The sequence below is a fragment of the Malurus melanocephalus genome, unplaced genomic scaffold (genome assembly GCF_030028575.1).
Source record: "Malurus melanocephalus ecotype Western Australia unplaced genomic scaffold, MMel_1.1 scaffold_21, whole genome shotgun sequence".
Classification (NCBI taxonomy): Eukaryota; Metazoa; Chordata; class Aves; order Passeriformes; family Maluridae; genus Malurus; species Malurus melanocephalus.
This window is the reverse complement of record NW_026623253.1, coordinates 3,259,104-3,276,014: the sequence shown is the minus strand read 5'-3', so window position 1 is coordinate 3,276,014 and position 16,911 is coordinate 3,259,104. Positions and strand designations below refer to the sequence as shown.

At 45.6% G+C, this 16,911-nt stretch overlaps 2 protein-coding genes across 5 annotated transcripts in view; one reads left to right on the top strand and one right to left on the bottom strand.

Moving 5' to 3' along the window:
• The window catches only part of RCSD1 (RCSD domain containing 1), a 37,421-nt gene extending 28,147 nt beyond the window's left edge, over positions 1 to 9,274 (bottom strand). For 2 of the 3 annotated variants that reach the window (XM_057389968.1, XM_057389970.1), the window contains exon 1: positions 2,047 to 2,354. In XM_057389968.1, the coding sequence (XP_057245951.1) occupies positions 2,047 to 2,052 (6 nt within the window). In that variant the 5' untranslated portion in view covers positions 2,053 to 2,354. Of the gene's footprint in view, positions 1 to 2,046; positions 2,355 to 9,059 lie in introns of those variants that run through there. The other variant, XM_057389969.1, reaches the window with a different exon arrangement.
• Positions 9,275 to 10,247: 973 nt separating this feature from the next.
• CREG1 (cellular repressor of E1A stimulated genes 1) lies at positions 10,248 to 16,307 on the top strand. Of its 2 annotated transcripts, XM_057389966.1 has the most exons (4): positions 10,249 to 10,684; positions 12,796 to 12,915; positions 14,190 to 14,374; positions 14,720 to 16,307. In XM_057389966.1, coding segments are annotated over exons 1-4 (612 nt in total). In that variant the 5' UTR covers positions 10,249 to 10,378; the 3' UTR covers positions 14,721 to 16,307. The 2 variants fall into 2 exon arrangements, with proteins under 2 accessions (XP_057245950.1, XP_057245949.1); XM_057389967.1 differs by lacking the exon at positions 14,720 to 16,307 and having other exon boundaries at positions 10,248 to 10,684; positions 14,190 to 14,375.
• Positions 16,308 to 16,911: the final 604 nt, after the last annotated feature.

The window sequence follows — 16,911 nt, the reverse complement described above, 5'->3', positions numbered from 1 at the left end:
ACAGGCCTTTGCCCACTCCATCATTAGATCTGGTCTGAAAGCAAAAGGCTGTGGTGAGCCGCTGTGTTCTGCCTATGAAAAGGCCYCAGGAACAAACAGAGGAGAGAATCAGCTGGTGGGAACTCAAGTTYTTGCTCTTGGCTCTCTTTTGGTCTAATATCTTCTTACCTTTGGGACATCAAACACCTTTTTGGAGGCTTGGGGCAGCACCAAGTGCACTACTCATAAAATACCTTGGAAATTGAGATGTTTTAAAAATAAGAATAGATACAGCAGTCTACAGATGACAGACAAAAACAAACAAACAAACAAACAAACAAACAAAAACAAACCCAGGTAAAACAGGAAAAAGGTGAGAAATAGAAGTAAAGGGACCGAATCAAGAGCAGAGAACTCTTAGGTCAGACACTTCAGAGAAGCTTCCTGGTAATCAGACCTTCTGTATGCATCTCCCAAAAGGAAATGGCAAGTGTGTTCCTTTCTACTCTAACACAGACAACAGAAAATACTCAAGGGGTGCAGTCCTCTGTGTGTGGAGAGGAGAGAGGGTGMGGGAGAATATCCTCAGTGTACCAAAATGCGTGCTTCAGCCCTAAGTTATTACAAACTAGGAGCTCAATTCCCCCTCCCCTCTGAAATACCACAGGATACTACAGTGAAAAAGAGTAAAGCAGGTGTTAACAGTGACTGAACCAGGCTCTGTCAAACGTGAAAACCCTTACAAAGCCGCACATTTGTCATGTCATGTAATCTGAGTTGGTTTCACCACTGCTTGATCCTTCTCCACCCCAAAATCTATTTAGATAATTTGGTTGAGGACATTTTTGTAACAAACACGCCTGAACAGGCCAAATCTTTAACCTTTGCCTGTGGGACAGGTCAGCACAGATAAGGAGGATGGTGATGTTAGCACCTGGGTGTTATCACAACTGCCCAGCTGAGTTATGCACTGGAAACCTTCAAAGCAAAACTGAAGTGGCGCTTCAAGCACACTATTCCCTGGCTCTGCTGCGTGTCCCGTGGTGCCAGGGCTGCATCCACGCAGAAAAAGGCTTATCTGGGAAGATAATATAAAGTGTTTAGTAAGGTCTCTGTTTAGCAGAGGGAAATACCAAATGTCCTCTTTCATAATTTGAGGTTTTGCCAATGTTGTAATCACCTTTCTATTTCCTGTGCCCCTCCTAAACTTTTTTCCCCTTTCCACTTTAAGAAACTGTTTGAAAAGCTAGTGAATCCATCCTGACATGACCGAAACAAGCACCACCATTCCCGAATGAATGGGGCAGGAGGCAAAGGGAGGTGAACTGCCTTTCCCAAGAGAATGTTAAGACAGGAGAAGGCTTGGACAGAAACACCAAGGAAGCCAGAGTCCTGTCCACCTGCTSTGTGTCCACCCTGTGACACGAAATCCAACTCTTTTTAAGCACAGGGTACAGAGCACGGAGAAAAAGAGGCAGGAAACTCCCTAGGAATGTGCTTCTCCTTGGTCAAGAACAGGTTGTCAGGTCCCTTCTCTGACCCAAAATACTCTATTGATAACGAAAGTGAGATCTCCCAATCCACGTGGAAAAGGGTCTACACACAGCTGAGGATCCGAATCACAGTGCTGCTACACGGGTCAGGAAGGAGCCAACCCCAAAGAGCCTGTCAGTCCTGGAAGGTTTGTTCTCTTATGTACCCATTTTTAATGATTCCTTAAAACCTCCTTTGGGAATGATACCTTTTAAAATCTAAATCTCTAATTACAACTCGGAGACTAATAAGTAAACGCACCTCTTCCTCGTTCCCCTTTCACGGGGAATTACCACGTTTCAGAGGTAATTTATTCCCAAACCATCCCCCAAATTTTCCAAATCTGGACTAAAACCTGCAAAAGAATCTGAGGTAGACGACAGGGGTTGGGGTGGAGGGAAAGAGACCTTTATCTGAACCCCAGCAAAGACATATTTTGAAGCTGCCTTCAGGGAGAAATTGCTTTGCAAGGTGGAGCTAAAACAGACCGCAGAGCCAGTCACAAGTTAGTGGAAATACAAAAGTTTTCTTTACCTCCATGTCCTGCAAGAGAAAGGTGTCCGCGGGGCAATCTTTCTTCCCCACCCCTTTTCCTCTTATCTGTGGGAAAACCTCAGCCGAGCCAGAGCAGGAGCACCTCAGCCGTGCCGCCGTGGAGGGGGTGGAATATCCCGGCTCCTGCTCAGTTTGAACTGACAGAGCCCAGCGAGTGGCCCTGCACTACGAACAAGGAAGAAGGGCGGGTGGGTGAGAGGAAGGGAGGGAGGGAGGGGAGAAGAGGGGGAGGCAAGGCAATCAGGGTTTAAATTTAGAACAAATCTAAACAGATACTGTCCTTCCCCGAGTGCTGGGCTCGTGAGACAACATGCAACAAACACTGCCCCCACGCCCAAACTTGGGGACACACCAGATGTGCATTTCCTCTTCTCTTTTCTCTCTCCCCCTTCCTATTTTCTATCACCTTATCTTTATTCCCCTCCCACCCTTCCGTTTTTTTCTCTATTTCTCTCCACTGCTTGCATTTCCAGCTCTGATACCTGTTGCTTCGATTTCTCCCCTGTCCACACTTCCCTCTCCCAGTCTGTAGGGTCTCGTTCTTACTTATTTGTGAGGAGAATCCCTTTCCCTCTAACTGCAGCTTTCCTTTCTCTTCCTTCTTTTCAGTAATTTCACTCAGCAATGAACTGTCTTTGGAGGGGCAGAATAGGAGAAGAGCGAGGGTGATGATTGGGGTTGAACAGAATTTAAGGCGTTGTCCTGGTGCATGCCTGGGACTCCCAGGAGGGACAATACACCGGGTGATCSCCTAGTGAGAAAATAGGGCTTAATTGTGGATACTAGTAGAGGGTCCCCGGGCAAGGTTGTCACCGTCCAGATGGGAGGGACTCTTTCCACCCTGAATTTGTGTCTCACACCATGGGTCAGAAGGTGCAGGTTGTTCTCTCCCTTTGCAGGGATGGACAGACTTGTACACTGAAAGTGATAAACTTCCGTGGTGGTAGAAAAATTCAGACGGGGAAAAACAAGCCCCGGGAATGTTTTGCTGCAGTTTCCCTTTCCATTCTGAATACAGCGTTGTAAACCGGACATCTCTTTTAGCAACTGTTTGCATATGCTCCTTCTCAAGAATTTCACTCCCCACCTCTCGAGAGCAGGGTGGTGCAGAGGAATTTGGAAACACTCCCTTTGTCTTCTGCTGGCTTCCTTGCCTTGTGTGCAGCTGCAAAGTGACACAATGTCATATCGTCATTTTGGCACGATACCTTGGGGGCAGAAGAGAGTTAAAGCTATTTTCTAGAAGGGTTGCATACTTCTCCTTTGCAGCGTTTCACAACTCCGTGCTGGCTGTGGCTGAAAACACTCCGGCATGGATTTAAATGTGAGCATCGTGATATCCCAGCTCAGTGTCACTGATAGTTGTTCTTCCACTGTAGTTAACTGTTGCTRTCCTGCTGCTGTGGAACTGGCAGATTTAAATCATGATCCTATTATCTCCCAGATTCAATGTACAATAGTTACTCTGTCCTTAGCCAAAAGAATGATAGGCTGAGTTGCTGCAATCTGGAGATTGGGCAAGAGGACTAATAAATCTTGTGTTGTTGAAACACTAGATTAGATGAAGCCCCTCYGCTGTAAGCAACCAGAAGATACTGCAACTGTAGATATAAGAAAATAAATTCTAAAAGAAATATGAAAATGAAATTACTACTTGTTTGGAAATCCTATTGGTTTGCTCAAGTCCTGACAATGGTACATTAGGAGAGGGTATAGAAACTGAACTGAGAAGTAGGGTGAGTCAGGGACACCAGGATTCTTCCACTACCCATGCTTTGCCTGCTGTTGGGGCAGGAGGATTTCACGCTCAGGGATTTCACTGGATGTAGGTCAAGTTCCATGTCCAGTGTTTTCAAGATATATGCCATGTAACACACCATCAGAGTCACACTTCCCATGACCGTTTCCTGCTGCTCAGGCTTCGTTTCAGAATTTTCTTTCTGTTTTCAGGGGTTCTACTGCGCAGAGGAAACAGTTTTCTTAGGTGTTCAAAAAAGGAAACTGCCAGGCAGAGGCACTATCACCTCACCCATACTAATAAAGCAAAAGCAATTGCAGCTGCCCCACCACAATTCTTCACTCCGTTTATTTCTGCCTCCAAGTATCTTGCCACAAAGCAAATCTTTCCTACCAGCCGGATTTCCAAATGCCATTGCTCTGGGCATGGTACGCACTACTCAGTGTACTTTTGTCATTTTGTCAGTACTTTGGACACTTTTCAATGCTAAATCTTCCTTTCTGGATGAGCAAGGGGCGAATACATAGAAACATGGTGTGTGTTTTTCTCCAGGCAGAAAGAAAGACATGAGGTGTGGATTTGTTCTCCTCTTTCTTTTTTTCTGGACTGAAAACCACTAGAAAATCTGAACAAACAACCCACATACTTTAACTGCAAGAACTTTGCAACAAACCTTGTTGAGGGAAGTTATATTGATAAAATTAGAGTTTCACATGATGTGTACTTGCAAGTATTTGAGATATCTTTGAGAATGACTCTCTGCATCCCTTTGTATATCTGTTTATTGACCTTCTGGGATGTGGCAGTGTCTATGAGACTAACTTGTTCTTATATCCAAAAAAATAYTCCACATCTGTTCTGCACTGGAGGAAAAAAGTATAGGCATCATTAATGCCATTAAAACAGGCTCTGGGGGAAAATTTCATTTGACTGAGAAAATGCTGCAATTGTGGCCCCCTGGATTTCACAGCTTCCTGTCTGATTCTTTTCAAGACTTGTGAGGCCAAAACAGCAAGTTCGCTTCAGAAATGACTGGCAGTCCTGATACAGGCATCACGTGGGGGAGAGGTGCAAGGAACTCCTTCATCCTGGTATTCCTGCAGAACAGGTGTTGTAAGAAGTTCTGTCATGCTCAGAAACACTGTGGGTGGGTAATATTTGCTGGCCCCTTGCATTTTGGCTATGAAGGATGGACAACAGAGCCTCTGCAGGGCATGAACAGTAARCAACAGAAAGGAGATGCAGGGACATGACTATTTTTTATTCCAAAAGCAGTTTTAGTTAAAAGACCATTGGAGGGCATCTGAAATATTGTCTCTGGCATTTGTGTCCATGCAGTTATCTCATTTGGGTGTGTCTGCCTACTGCCAAATCTGGGAAGGTATGCTTGTCAGGGTGGTGGGTGAGCAAAGGGTGGAGAGAGCTGTGGGYTCCTGCAAAAGAGATTGGAATTCTGTGCTTTGTTGAGACCTTTGTTGAGGGTTTCAGTAGAGCTCACCTGTCAGTGCCAGTATCTGGGGTTGTTCCATCCATCTCTCTGCCTGGCTTTGGCTGCTCTTACCCACATCATTTCCCAGAATTCACACCACTAACCAGCAGCTGTCACTRTGTTGGGCTTTTTGACTCCCTAAAAATGAGGTCTCAATCCTTCCTGTTCCCACTCCAGCAACTCAGTTCTCAACTGAAACAAAAAAGGGGGGTGGGAATAAGATTACCACTGAAAAAACAACATTTGCTTTTCAGAGATCAATCAGCTCTAAAAGCCAGCATCCTGTTTTGGGTTGGCTTTATACATCAGGTCTGACACCGGCAGCCCAACAGGAAGCAAATGTGAGCAGCACTTTTGTATGGGAAATTTGCTTTCTGAGCCCACCATTCTGCTCAGTGTGCTCTGAGGTGTCTGCCTGTGCCCCTCAGCATTAAACCAGCCCTGCGGACGCTGAGCCTCACCGTCCTCTTCAGGGACTTATCAGCAGGAAATGAACTCAGCTGGAACGCTTTGTACCATTGACATTTTTTTGCTCGGGTCCTGCAGCTGCAGCAAAGCACGTCTGAGAGCACAAACAYACTCACACACATACACACGTGCCAGCACCCACACAGACACATGGACCGGTGTGCCAGACTCTCTGCACCCCTGGGAATTGATGGCAATGGGAAAGTCCTGTTACCAAATTAAATGAAATGGAATTAAATGAAAGGACATGGCCATAAAGTGGCTCTCACTAGGCTGAGCTGAAATGTGAGATTGCTTGGTTTTCATGGTGGCCATGTAAAAAAGTAGGTGGTAGAGACTAACTGAACAACTGAATCATTTCACGCGCTCCCAACTGTCAGCTGGCACCTGAGYGCTAATATCATGGTTCAGACTAACCAGGCTTCTTAATTAAGGCTTCTTAATTGCCAGGCTCAGGACAAAAGCCTGTACCCAAGCAGAGTAAAGCTAGGAAAATGCTGTGTGGTACAAGGARCATTTCACCGGTGATGCTCGTAGTAATGAGACCACACTGAGGTGGATCACCCTGGTCCCACCAGGGACTGGTGTATATGGTAACTGCTGTCATCTCTTGCAGCACCTGAATATTTTTGGAGACCTCTTCTTTCACTGCTGATCTGCTTGACTTCAGAGAACAAACTGAGCTGGGGTATTAAGAGGCATGGCTGCATCCCATTGTACTCCTAAAGTGGTGGGACAAGTATTATCAGCATGAGCTACTGACAGCTTGCTTCCAGACTGAACAATTCCTCTATAATTACTAGTTTCAGTACACCAGGCTAAACATAAACCAACAACACCAGTCAGAACATGGATATTGACACAATTCTGGATACATGTGCTGGTTTTGATCACACTGTTCTCAGGCCCAGTCCTACTGCCCATCTCTCAAAGTCCTAGAAAGCAGCATCACAAGCAGCGGCCCTTGCCAGCAGCTTCCTCAGCACGCAGCCCAAGCTCTGACTGAACAAGATTTTCTGACTGAAAATGGAACAACATTTCTGGTCCCAAACAGGTTATGCACAGAGGATGTTTGCCTTGCCACTGCAAGCCAGCTRTGTGGTGGCTGTTAAAAAAGCAAAAGGACTTTTGGCTGAACACCATGCCAGCGCTACAGTAATTTTACCTATCTTCTAAAAATACACTGAGGAAAGAGTCACAAGCTGAATTCCCAGCCAAGGTAATTCAGGAAGTTTGAGGGTGAGAACAGATAAATGTCTTACACACAAACACACACCACCTTGCTGTGCTCAGCAAAGGTCTGAGTTGTGTGTCATTTCTTAGYAGCAGCAGGGCTGCGTTGCTCAGCAGGGCTGATATCTCCTCAGCAGACTATGTAACTAACATTTTTAGAAACAATTTGCWTGGTGGGTCTCATGTGGCAGCAAGCATTGGCACTTCAAAGCACTGAGGACTTCAGCTTTTGCCAGAGCTTACTCACAGGTCAGTCTCTTCTGTCACAGGCAGCGGCAAGTGACTTTAATCACCCTGGCAAGTGACTTTAATCTTTAAACCCTGGCAAGTGACAGCCTGGCTGCTATTTGGATGCAGAGAGCCAGCCTGGCTCGGAAATCAAGCACTGCACGCAGCGAGACTGCACAGCCCCCAAGTGTTATCTGGACACAGAAAGGTTTCTGTTCACGGACAGACTGCATGACCTAGACAGGAAGCCCTGGACCAGTGCACAGCTTGGCTGTGTCTGAAGAGAAACCGTGCCCAGCCCATCCAACAACCAGGCTGTCTACAGAGAGAGCTGGCTCAGGGAAAACCTCTGAAAAGGGCAGACAAACCACAACAGTATGCCAGCCAGGATGGAAACCTTGCTCACTTTCTGACTGAATTTTTTGAAATGCAATGAAGCATATGAGTTGGAAAGGAGAACTAGACCCTAGCAGTATTTTCTTGACCCTGTTACGCAAGGATGCTGAGAGCCCCAAGACATTGCAGCACAACAGAGAGAATCCTTCTCCTTTCTCTGAGAGCTGACTGAGGAAGTGAGAGAGCCAGGAGATTTACTTCAGATAACTCATCATTTCAGTGCAAGTTGAAAGACTTAAAGACCCTGACCCTAGAGGTTCACTCCACACTACCCATCCCAKAAATAGGGGGCCAAAACTAGCCCCCTTCATTCAGTGCAATGTGCAAGACAGTCTACACACCATTGCGCACTGCACAGACGACTTAGCCTAATAGCTCCTGTTCTATGTAGTGGAGAGACAATGCTATTTGCTTCCACAAATCCTGCTGAGCACTGAATTCCCACCAGACTCATCAGCTCAAATCCTTCAGGCCACTGGAGCTGGGAAGCAGCAGCAGCCCCTGGTGGCAGCGGAGAGGGATGGCTGCAGATGTGCCAGAAGGCTGGAGGGGCAGGGGGAGGCGAGGAAAACTTGACAGACTGTGTTTGGGTGGGTGTTTTGTCTTGCCACCTGAGATCCTGCTGTATGGTCCCCCCAGTGGCAGGGGGAGCGAGGGATTATCTTCCACCCTCTCCACGAGGTTTACTTTGACTGTCTTCTTTCCTTTCTATCCTTTTTTTTTACCCCATGGCACAGGTTGTTACAGATGCAGTCTCTTCTCTCATAACTTACTCATTTCCTCCCTCTGGCTGTCTCCTCAGCACTCTGCCCTGAAGTATCACTTGTCCTGTAGCACAAACAAGTTCAGCCACCCACCAGAGCCAGGTGGCTGCATGTCAAGGGTTTAGAGCATCCCTTTACTTGGATCCAGGTGGMAATACGGTAATCCACCATCTTTTAGGACAAGTTAATCAAATCTTAGTATTACGCCAGTTAAAAGCACCTCTTTATACAAATCTTTATAAAGTTGTTGAGCACAAAGTGATTGATAGAATAATGTTTATTTGGGTCAGCAATGCTTTGATGACCCTTCAGTGGAAGGTGAAATGGTGTTCAACTGACAAAATCAAGTCTTTTCAAGGTGACAGCTCTGACATACATCCTGCAGTGTGCAAGAGAGAACACCGCAGCTCGCCTAATGGCAAATCATCCTATGGACTCTGTGGTCCAAAACAGATTGTCCCTGCTGCTGTGATTAAAGGACAAGGTTTTCCCAAGGGAAGGCTGGGCCCCAAATACCTGTGGTAACACAGAACCAGCCTTAGAGAGTGATTTAGCAACAGGCGGGGATAGTGGCGCCGATCACTATCACCCTTTGGATCAAAATCACAGAATTGTTATGGCTGGGAAAGACTTAAGATCACCGAGTCCACCGGTTAACCCAGCATCCCATGCTTACCATTAAATCATGTCCTCGAGTGCCATATCATGCGGTGTTTGGACACTTCCAGGATGAGATAGATTTCCCCAGGCAGACAAAGCAGGGGCGATGCCAGGGGTCGGCTGTAACTCATCCCGGGTGCCCCAGACCGCGCAGAACGGGCCGGCTCCGAGCCGGGGGGTGCCGGAGGGTGGGATCAGCTTAGGCCCAGCCGCCCCGGACCGCCCGCACGGGCGGGAGCCGCCGGGATATTGCGGGGACATCATAGGGACACGGCCGGGACATGGCCGGGACATCGCCGGGAGCCGCGTCCCGCCAGCTCCCCCCACAGGCCGAGGGCACCACCTTCCCCTCTTCCCTTGATGGACCGGGGGAGCCGCTCGTGGTCAAGGAAAGGGGATCGTCAGGGAATTCTGTGGGCCGAGGCCGGCGCGGTGGGGTTTGACAAGACCAATAATGGCATCCTGGCCTGGAGCAGMACTAGTGTGGCCAGCAGGRGCACAATCAGGGCGGGAACTGTCCCTCTGGTGAGGCCACATCTCGAATCCTGTATTCAATTTTGTGCCACTCACTTTCGGAAAGACACTGAGGTGCTGGAGCATGTTCAGAGAAGGGCAACGGGCAAGGGTCTGGAGGAGCGGCTGAGGGAGCTGGGAGTGTACTTAGCCTGGAGGAAGCTCAGGGGGACCTTATCACTCTCCACAACCACCTGAAAGGAGGGTGTAACCAGGTGGGAGCCTTTTCTCTGAGGGAACAAGTCACAGGTGAGAGGACACGGCCTCAAGCGGCGCCAGGGGATTTTCGGTATGGACATCATGAGGAATTTCTTCCAGAAGGGATGATTTGACATTGGAATGGGCTGCCCAGGGAGACGCGGGAGGTTTTAAGACAGGCTGGCTGTGTCACTCGGTGCCATGGTCAGGGTCACACGTTGGACTCGCTGATTTTGGGTGACTCAGAGCAGAGCTCCCATTGGCTGCCAGGCTGCCGGTGACTCCGCCCCCTCCCGGGGCCGCGCTCGCGGTGTTGTTTACACCGGCTGCGCGCATTGGCCCGCCCCCAGCAGCTCTCATTGGATGAGGAGTGCGGACCTCGCGAGCCCATTGGCTGGGAGCGGGCGGGCCGGCTGATCACTCCCGAGCTTGCCYCTCATTGGCTCTTCGGGGCGGGCAGCACTGCTCCCATTGGCCAGGCGCGGCGGGACCCCGCCCCTCCCGGCGCGGTGCGGGGGCTGTGCGGGGAGGCCCGGCGGTCGGTGGCGGGCGGTGTTTGCATATCAGTGTGCCCTGCATATCAGTGCGTACTGCGTATCAGTGGCCGCAGCTGTGCCGGGAGCGATGTCCGTGTCTTCAGCTGGCCGGGGAGCGATGGCGCGGCTGCTGCTCCTGTGCGCCGCATCGGCTCTGCTGCTGGCGGCCGTCGCGGCTATCCCGCCGCCTGAGGAGGCGGCGCGCATGGCGCGCTTCGTGCTGCACAGCTGCGACTGGGGCGCGCTGGCCACGCTGTCGGTGCAGGAGGGGCTGCGCGGCCGCCCCTTCGCCAACATCTTYTCCCTCAGCGACGGCCCGCCCGGGCCCCGTGGCGGCAGCGGCGTCCCCTACCTGTACCTGACCGACATGGAGATCTCCGTGCAGGACCTGGAGGTGAGCGGGAGCGGTGGGGCGGGGGAAGGCGCTGTCCCTGCRCCAGCACCACGGGTGTGAACAGTGACCCCACAAAGGACACTTAGAGACGCACCCAGGTTACTCACGCAGCGTCTCTTCGGTTGGTTGTCTGCSCTTTTTCATCTCACCAGCAAGTGGTGACTGCAAGGCAGCGTGACAGCGCTGGTTCACAGGGCCACTTGTTGGGGCGTGAAGGGCCCTCTGGCCATCATCCAGCCCAACCCCTCTGCCAGAGCAGGGTCACCTGGTGACACAGGGACATGTCCAKTTGGTGTTTGAATGCCTCCAGGGAGGGAAACTCCACGACCTCCCTGGGCAGCTCTTCCAGTGCTCTGCCCCCCTCAGTAGAAAATTCTTGCCCATGTTCAGCTGAAACTTSGTGTATTTTAGTTTATGGCTATTCCATGGATAAAGCCTCGTTTGTCAACYCTGGGGACAATTATTAGCCCTAGAATACAGCCCTAGCTGTCTGTGGTGGCATTCAATAGACCTCATGAGAAGTTCCCACTGAGAAATAGCAGAGCAGCACCAGACAAAGAAAGCGTTTGGAGCTTCCAGAACCATTGAGCAAAGAAATGAGGTGCCACAGAATATTTAAACAGAGGATGTCACAAAAAAAGGACTGAAAATTGTCACTGTGGGACTAAAGSAAAGACAATTCCTGCACATGTTGCTGAAGGAATAGTAATTCAATTATTGGAGCTTACCGTAAAGGGAAGTATACAAGGAAAGGCGGCATTGGCATGCTGAGATTCTGAGTGTGTGATTGGCCTTGTACCAGATGTTTTGCTTGCCTGTGGCCAAGAGTTCACTAGAAAGTTAAGGAAATAGTAGTTGTATTCCTCCTTTACTAGATTTTTTTTCTTTTAGTAATTGTTACAATATTAGTAGAATAAACACATTAGTAGAAAGAAATAACGGTGATTTTTCAGGCTCTGTTTTCTATTTTTTTTGTTTGTTCTGTGTCATGTTTTAGTTTGTTACTTTAAGATAGTTTAATTATGTACCTAAGTACTGTAGAGAGCCTAATTTATCCTGCCTGATATCTCCATTTCCACCCCAGGTGCAGCTGTTTGCTTTCAGAATAACATAAAACCTACAGTATAAACTGCTACTGAGTATTTCCTTCAGAAGGCTTCTCAACAGGTCCTTATTTGCTGCTACAGGACAGAAACACCTAACATGTGATAATCACGTGCAAGGGAGAAGGTGCCGAATAATCATGAGTCAGCTGCCTCAGAGTTAAGCAACTTCCTATCTCWCAAGTGKCTGCTYCTGTTTCATGAGGTCACCGGTGTTTAAGTGACTTYGGAGGGCTTCTCTTGGACATGAGCCCTTCTAATGAAATTTCTCAAAGAAGGGGAACTTCTGTTACTGGGAGATAATGACCCTTAGTACTTGACCTTCTGCACTTCTGTTTTGCACCAATGTTTTTCAAGCCATGGACAACAAATTAGTTTTTAGAAAAACAATCAGATACAGRTTCTTTAATCCTTCAAGTTAGGTGTTTCACTTAAATACTCAGGATTTTTTTTTAAAGCTGACTTCTAAAGCTCACTTTAAATTTCCAAAGAGCTGACCGTTTTGGGGGAACCAGCAGGCTGTTTTGAAGAGAGGAGTTGTTTGTTTTTAAGTGATTTTATCAACGGTTTCGAAGCCCATTTGGTTGCCTTCTGAACAACATTTTGTCCTTCTCTCAGAATTAACTTGATGGAGTTCATTGTATTTCCTTGTCTTCTGTACTGTCCCTTGTGTCTGTGAATTGTAATATATCATCATTTGCATGTGAAATAGCTGGGCTATTTCTGGGCTATACTGAATTCAGAGTTTTAARGAGTGTGTTCTGTGATGTCTGCATTTTACACTAACAGGCTTCCCCRCACTTCTGAACTGGGCTTTATTTCAGATTCAGAGCTCGTCCAAGTAGGCTTTCAGATGTAGTCAGGAAAAGGTGATGACAGATCTGTTCTTTTTGCCAGTACTACTGAACTGAATGAAGTACCAAGAACTGAATAAAACACCGAAAATGAAAGTGGGTGTGACATTTCTCTCAYRTASGTGTATAAATGTCTTATCTTCTTGCATTTCAGGTCAACTCAAATGCCTCCTTGACTGTGTCTTTGGCACAGACTCCTTACTGCAAGAAGCACGGATATGACCCCCAGAATCCCCTCTGTGCCCACATAATCTTCGTTGGGAGCATTGTGAAGGTAAGCAGCTGAAAGCTGACACTGGATGAGGTTGTGTGCATCAAATAGAATTGTTTAGAGGAGCAAGGAGAGAAAGGTGAGAAATTCTGTGCAAAAGCAAATGCAGAGATGTTCTGTGCTGTATTACCCAAAGGTCAGCTTGTAGTTTGTGTGAAGAAAATGAAGTCACCACTTGATTTTTTTCAGAAACTTTGTTGACATGCTTTCAGCAAGGAACTTGGCAGGGACAGTGGTACAGGAGATCTCCCTCATTCCTGTAGATGTGTTCTGAAACTAARAAGTATAAGGCCATTATTTTGGAAAAACCTTTATACTTCATTCACATCTCTCTTGTTCAGTTAAATTCTTTGGCTCGTGCAGTGTCACATGTGTGCTTCTGAAACTCTGTCGAAGTAAATACTAACCTGAGCTACAAAATTCCAGGTATTATAGACAAAAAGTGTGCATTGTATGATCTGGTGGCGTTGCTGCCAGGGCAGTGTTCTTTTGTGCACCAGTACTTTGGTGTCTYGTAGGAGGAACTGAGAACTGCATGTGTTCTTCATTGAAGATCCTAATCCCATTATTGAGGATAAYGATTGAGGATGAGAACTAGTCATCACTACYGTCTCTTACATGATAGTCTAAATTCTTATTTGGTGTTTTCACAGCTCTGGTATTTGTAGATTGTACTCAGCAATCTTTTAGTTGTTTYTCATCAATAATGGTATTGGATTTATTTAGGTAGCTTTTCTCTATATAACACCATACCTAGAGCTCTAAAWTRTTGATTTAACCCTTTAAACACCTTCACATTGTGRTGTATTAAGTGTTGTCACTTTTCTCAGCTTCCCTTCTCTGTAGATTCTGTTACACCATTCTCTTTGGGGGAGTGTGTGTTTGCAAATGTCTGAGCACAGTGGATCTGTTTCTGTCAGTTTGAATAAGCAGGTGCAGAGGAGGTAAAATTACACCTAAGACATCACATTATAATAATTCACCATACTTCTCTGTTTTGTGATTTGTTGAAAGATGTATTCTTATGTTGATGAAGTACTTTCTTGCTCATACKAACTCTAAAAGCACCCTTTTTATTTAATGTTAAAATCCACTACCTTGGAMTTGTTGTCTGTGTYACACAGCTGCACACCACACTGAAGATGAGCAGACTCAGCCACAGTAATGAGTCCCTTGGGGCAAGACATGGCTGATCTAAGAAAAGCACACTGCAGTCAGCAGTCTTTTTTAGCTAAAGTTTATCTCTGCATGACTGTCTTACTGTGTTTTTTGTYTAGGTGAATGATTCAGAAGCAGGCTTAGCAAAAAAAGCATTGTTCAGTCGCCACCCTGAAATGGAAAGTTGGCCTAAGGATCATAATTGGTTCTTTGCCAAATTCAACATCACCAATATTTGGGTCCTGGACTACTTCGGTGGATTGAAGATTGTGACACCAGAAGAGTATTACAGTGTCAAGCCTTAGTAAGTACTGACATTTTTCATGCCTAACTCATTGCATTTCAAGCCTGTAAAACTTCTTATTGTTAAGAGGAAGGAGTGACTCCTGTAGAGTGGGTACAGTTCACTGTCCTCTGTTTTGCAGGACAGATGATGTTTTAGTCTGATAATTTAAAGTAGTGAGACTATTCAGCATTTATGAAGCTGTATTAATGGGATTGCTGTTGAATCTGTCATTAGGAAATTGAAGTATAGAGAAATTGTGTTCTATTGCCTATACAAAACTAAGTCTTTAAAATTTTCAAATATATTTTAGTACAGTCAACATGAATTATGCATTCATTTCACTCTTATTCTTACTCCTTGTAGGTGGAAGAAGATCCTTGGTGATGCTGACGTGGAAATGAATGACTTTTGCTGTTTCATGAAAGATTTATTTTTTCTATGTACTGTAGAGTTGAATTAATAATACAATAAATCAAGCACCTTGCATTGTAATGAGCATGTATTACCCTTATGAAGCTGATTTAACTTCTCACTAAATTGAATCTTGTCACACTGAAAAACCTTTGTGCATAAGCAGTAAATTTTATTCATTGGATGTGAATTTGGAAAGGTGTCTGACAGTGTGCATTCATAAATGTTGTGGTTACTGGAATTTAAAGGATTAGTCCAGTCCTAAAACTTTCAGTGCCTTAGTTAAAWAATATGTTTCTGAGCACTTTCCAATATTATTTTTAATACCAGTTAAGTTTAGAATTTTATGACAAAAGTCCTACAGGAGGGCTCAGTGGAATGGAAARCATTGCTTACATTAGAGTGGCAAATGACGTGCTGAGCTCCTAAATTCCTGTTAAGAATTTTCTTTGCACACTGATAAATGCACTTGTTTGAGCCATTTTCCTGTTTTACTGCTTATATTGAATGTGCTGTAGAATGCAGTTGTGTTCATGCCAACTGTAGCTGTACCTCAGGATAAGTTCTTGGTGATTCCTCAGCTGACTATGTGCCCTGACTCTGTAATAGAAGCAGGTTAGTGCTACCTGAAGTGTTTGACTTGAGTGTAAGAAGAGTAGTGGCTYGTCAATGCAGTCAGCATGTTGTGAAGGGTAAATGYTTCCTGATTGGGATTCTGAAATCCTCAGCTTTGTTAGTCTGMTCAAATGGCAATTTATCAGCTTTTATTACCTGCAGCAGTAGAACTGAGCAGATTTGGGGGKTTGGAAGCCTTACAGAGCAATTTTGAATTAGTAACCCAGAAATTAAAAATAAGCAATACAGTATGACACAAATGATTCATGATTTGTAGGGAATTAAAATTAATGGAAGGTGTGCATTAGTTCTGTGYTTAAGTTGCACACAACCACAAAAACCATCTTATTGCATCCTCTCCAATCTGTGTGCTAAGTTCACAAATACTRAAAAGTGTTTATGAAGAAATAAGTTGATTTTACAGAGAACAAATAATACTACAAATAATACTACCTAGTTGACCTAGAGTAAAGAATTTAGACTCCTTAGGGGAGATTGATATGTAGAACAGTGGGATTTCTCATGTAGAATCTCTRTCTAMTAATTTTGTTGTTATATCACTCCTTTTCTCAAATACTGGGATAATTTGTGACAGTATTTTTTATGTAACTTATTAAGATTTCCTTCTCCACAAGGGGAGGAARGGTACTTAGTACTGTTCTACTATTTTAAAATTAGTTTAGGATCAAAAAAAACTTACTATATAGAAGTAATTTATGTTGAATAGATAACACTGATATTTAATATGAAATTGAAAAMTATTTTTATATAAGGTATGACAGTTGTGAAAACTCAAATGAGTCTCTGACATGGACTCAATCCTTTCTGTGAGGACACCTGAATGCATTACATCTCACCCTATAACTTCTGGTGTGTTGGACTGATGATGCTGGGCTTTTGTTAAAATTAAAATATTTTTTGACAAGTGGTGTGAAGCATTATTTATTGCATATCCAAGAATTATTATCTCTCTCTTTCTCTCTTTCATACAAGCACTCTCTTTTCAGTGTTCCAGTCTTACTCTTGCTCTGATATCTTTCATTGGTGCTGGAATTAATAGGGAAGTATCCCTACTTCCACCTGGCCTCCCCTCCTTGGATGGAATCAGTGTCTTTGTTCTTCACTTTCCTTCCCACCTCGAATGCTGTGAGATGGAAAGTTGGAAAGACAAATGCCATCTACCRTCCCACACATCCCCAACTTCCTTCTTCCACAAGCTGCTTCTGCACCCCCAGATTCCTTGCTGGTGTGGCAGAGTGAGAAGCAGGAAAGGTCTTGATATTGCATAAACAATAACTAAAACACTGGGGTGTTTTCAAGGCAYAAATTCAAAACTTAGCCCCAAGCAAGCTGCTCCAATAAAAACCAACCATACAACTCAAACCTCCATCCCAGCCAAAACCATTACACCACATTCAAAAGTATTGCTTTCATTTGAGGGTTTGCTACAGAATAAGGCTGGCTTTGTTTCTGGTTTTCTTGTCCTTTTCGTACCAATCCCAAGATATTTTCTGTTTGGAAGTGGAAGG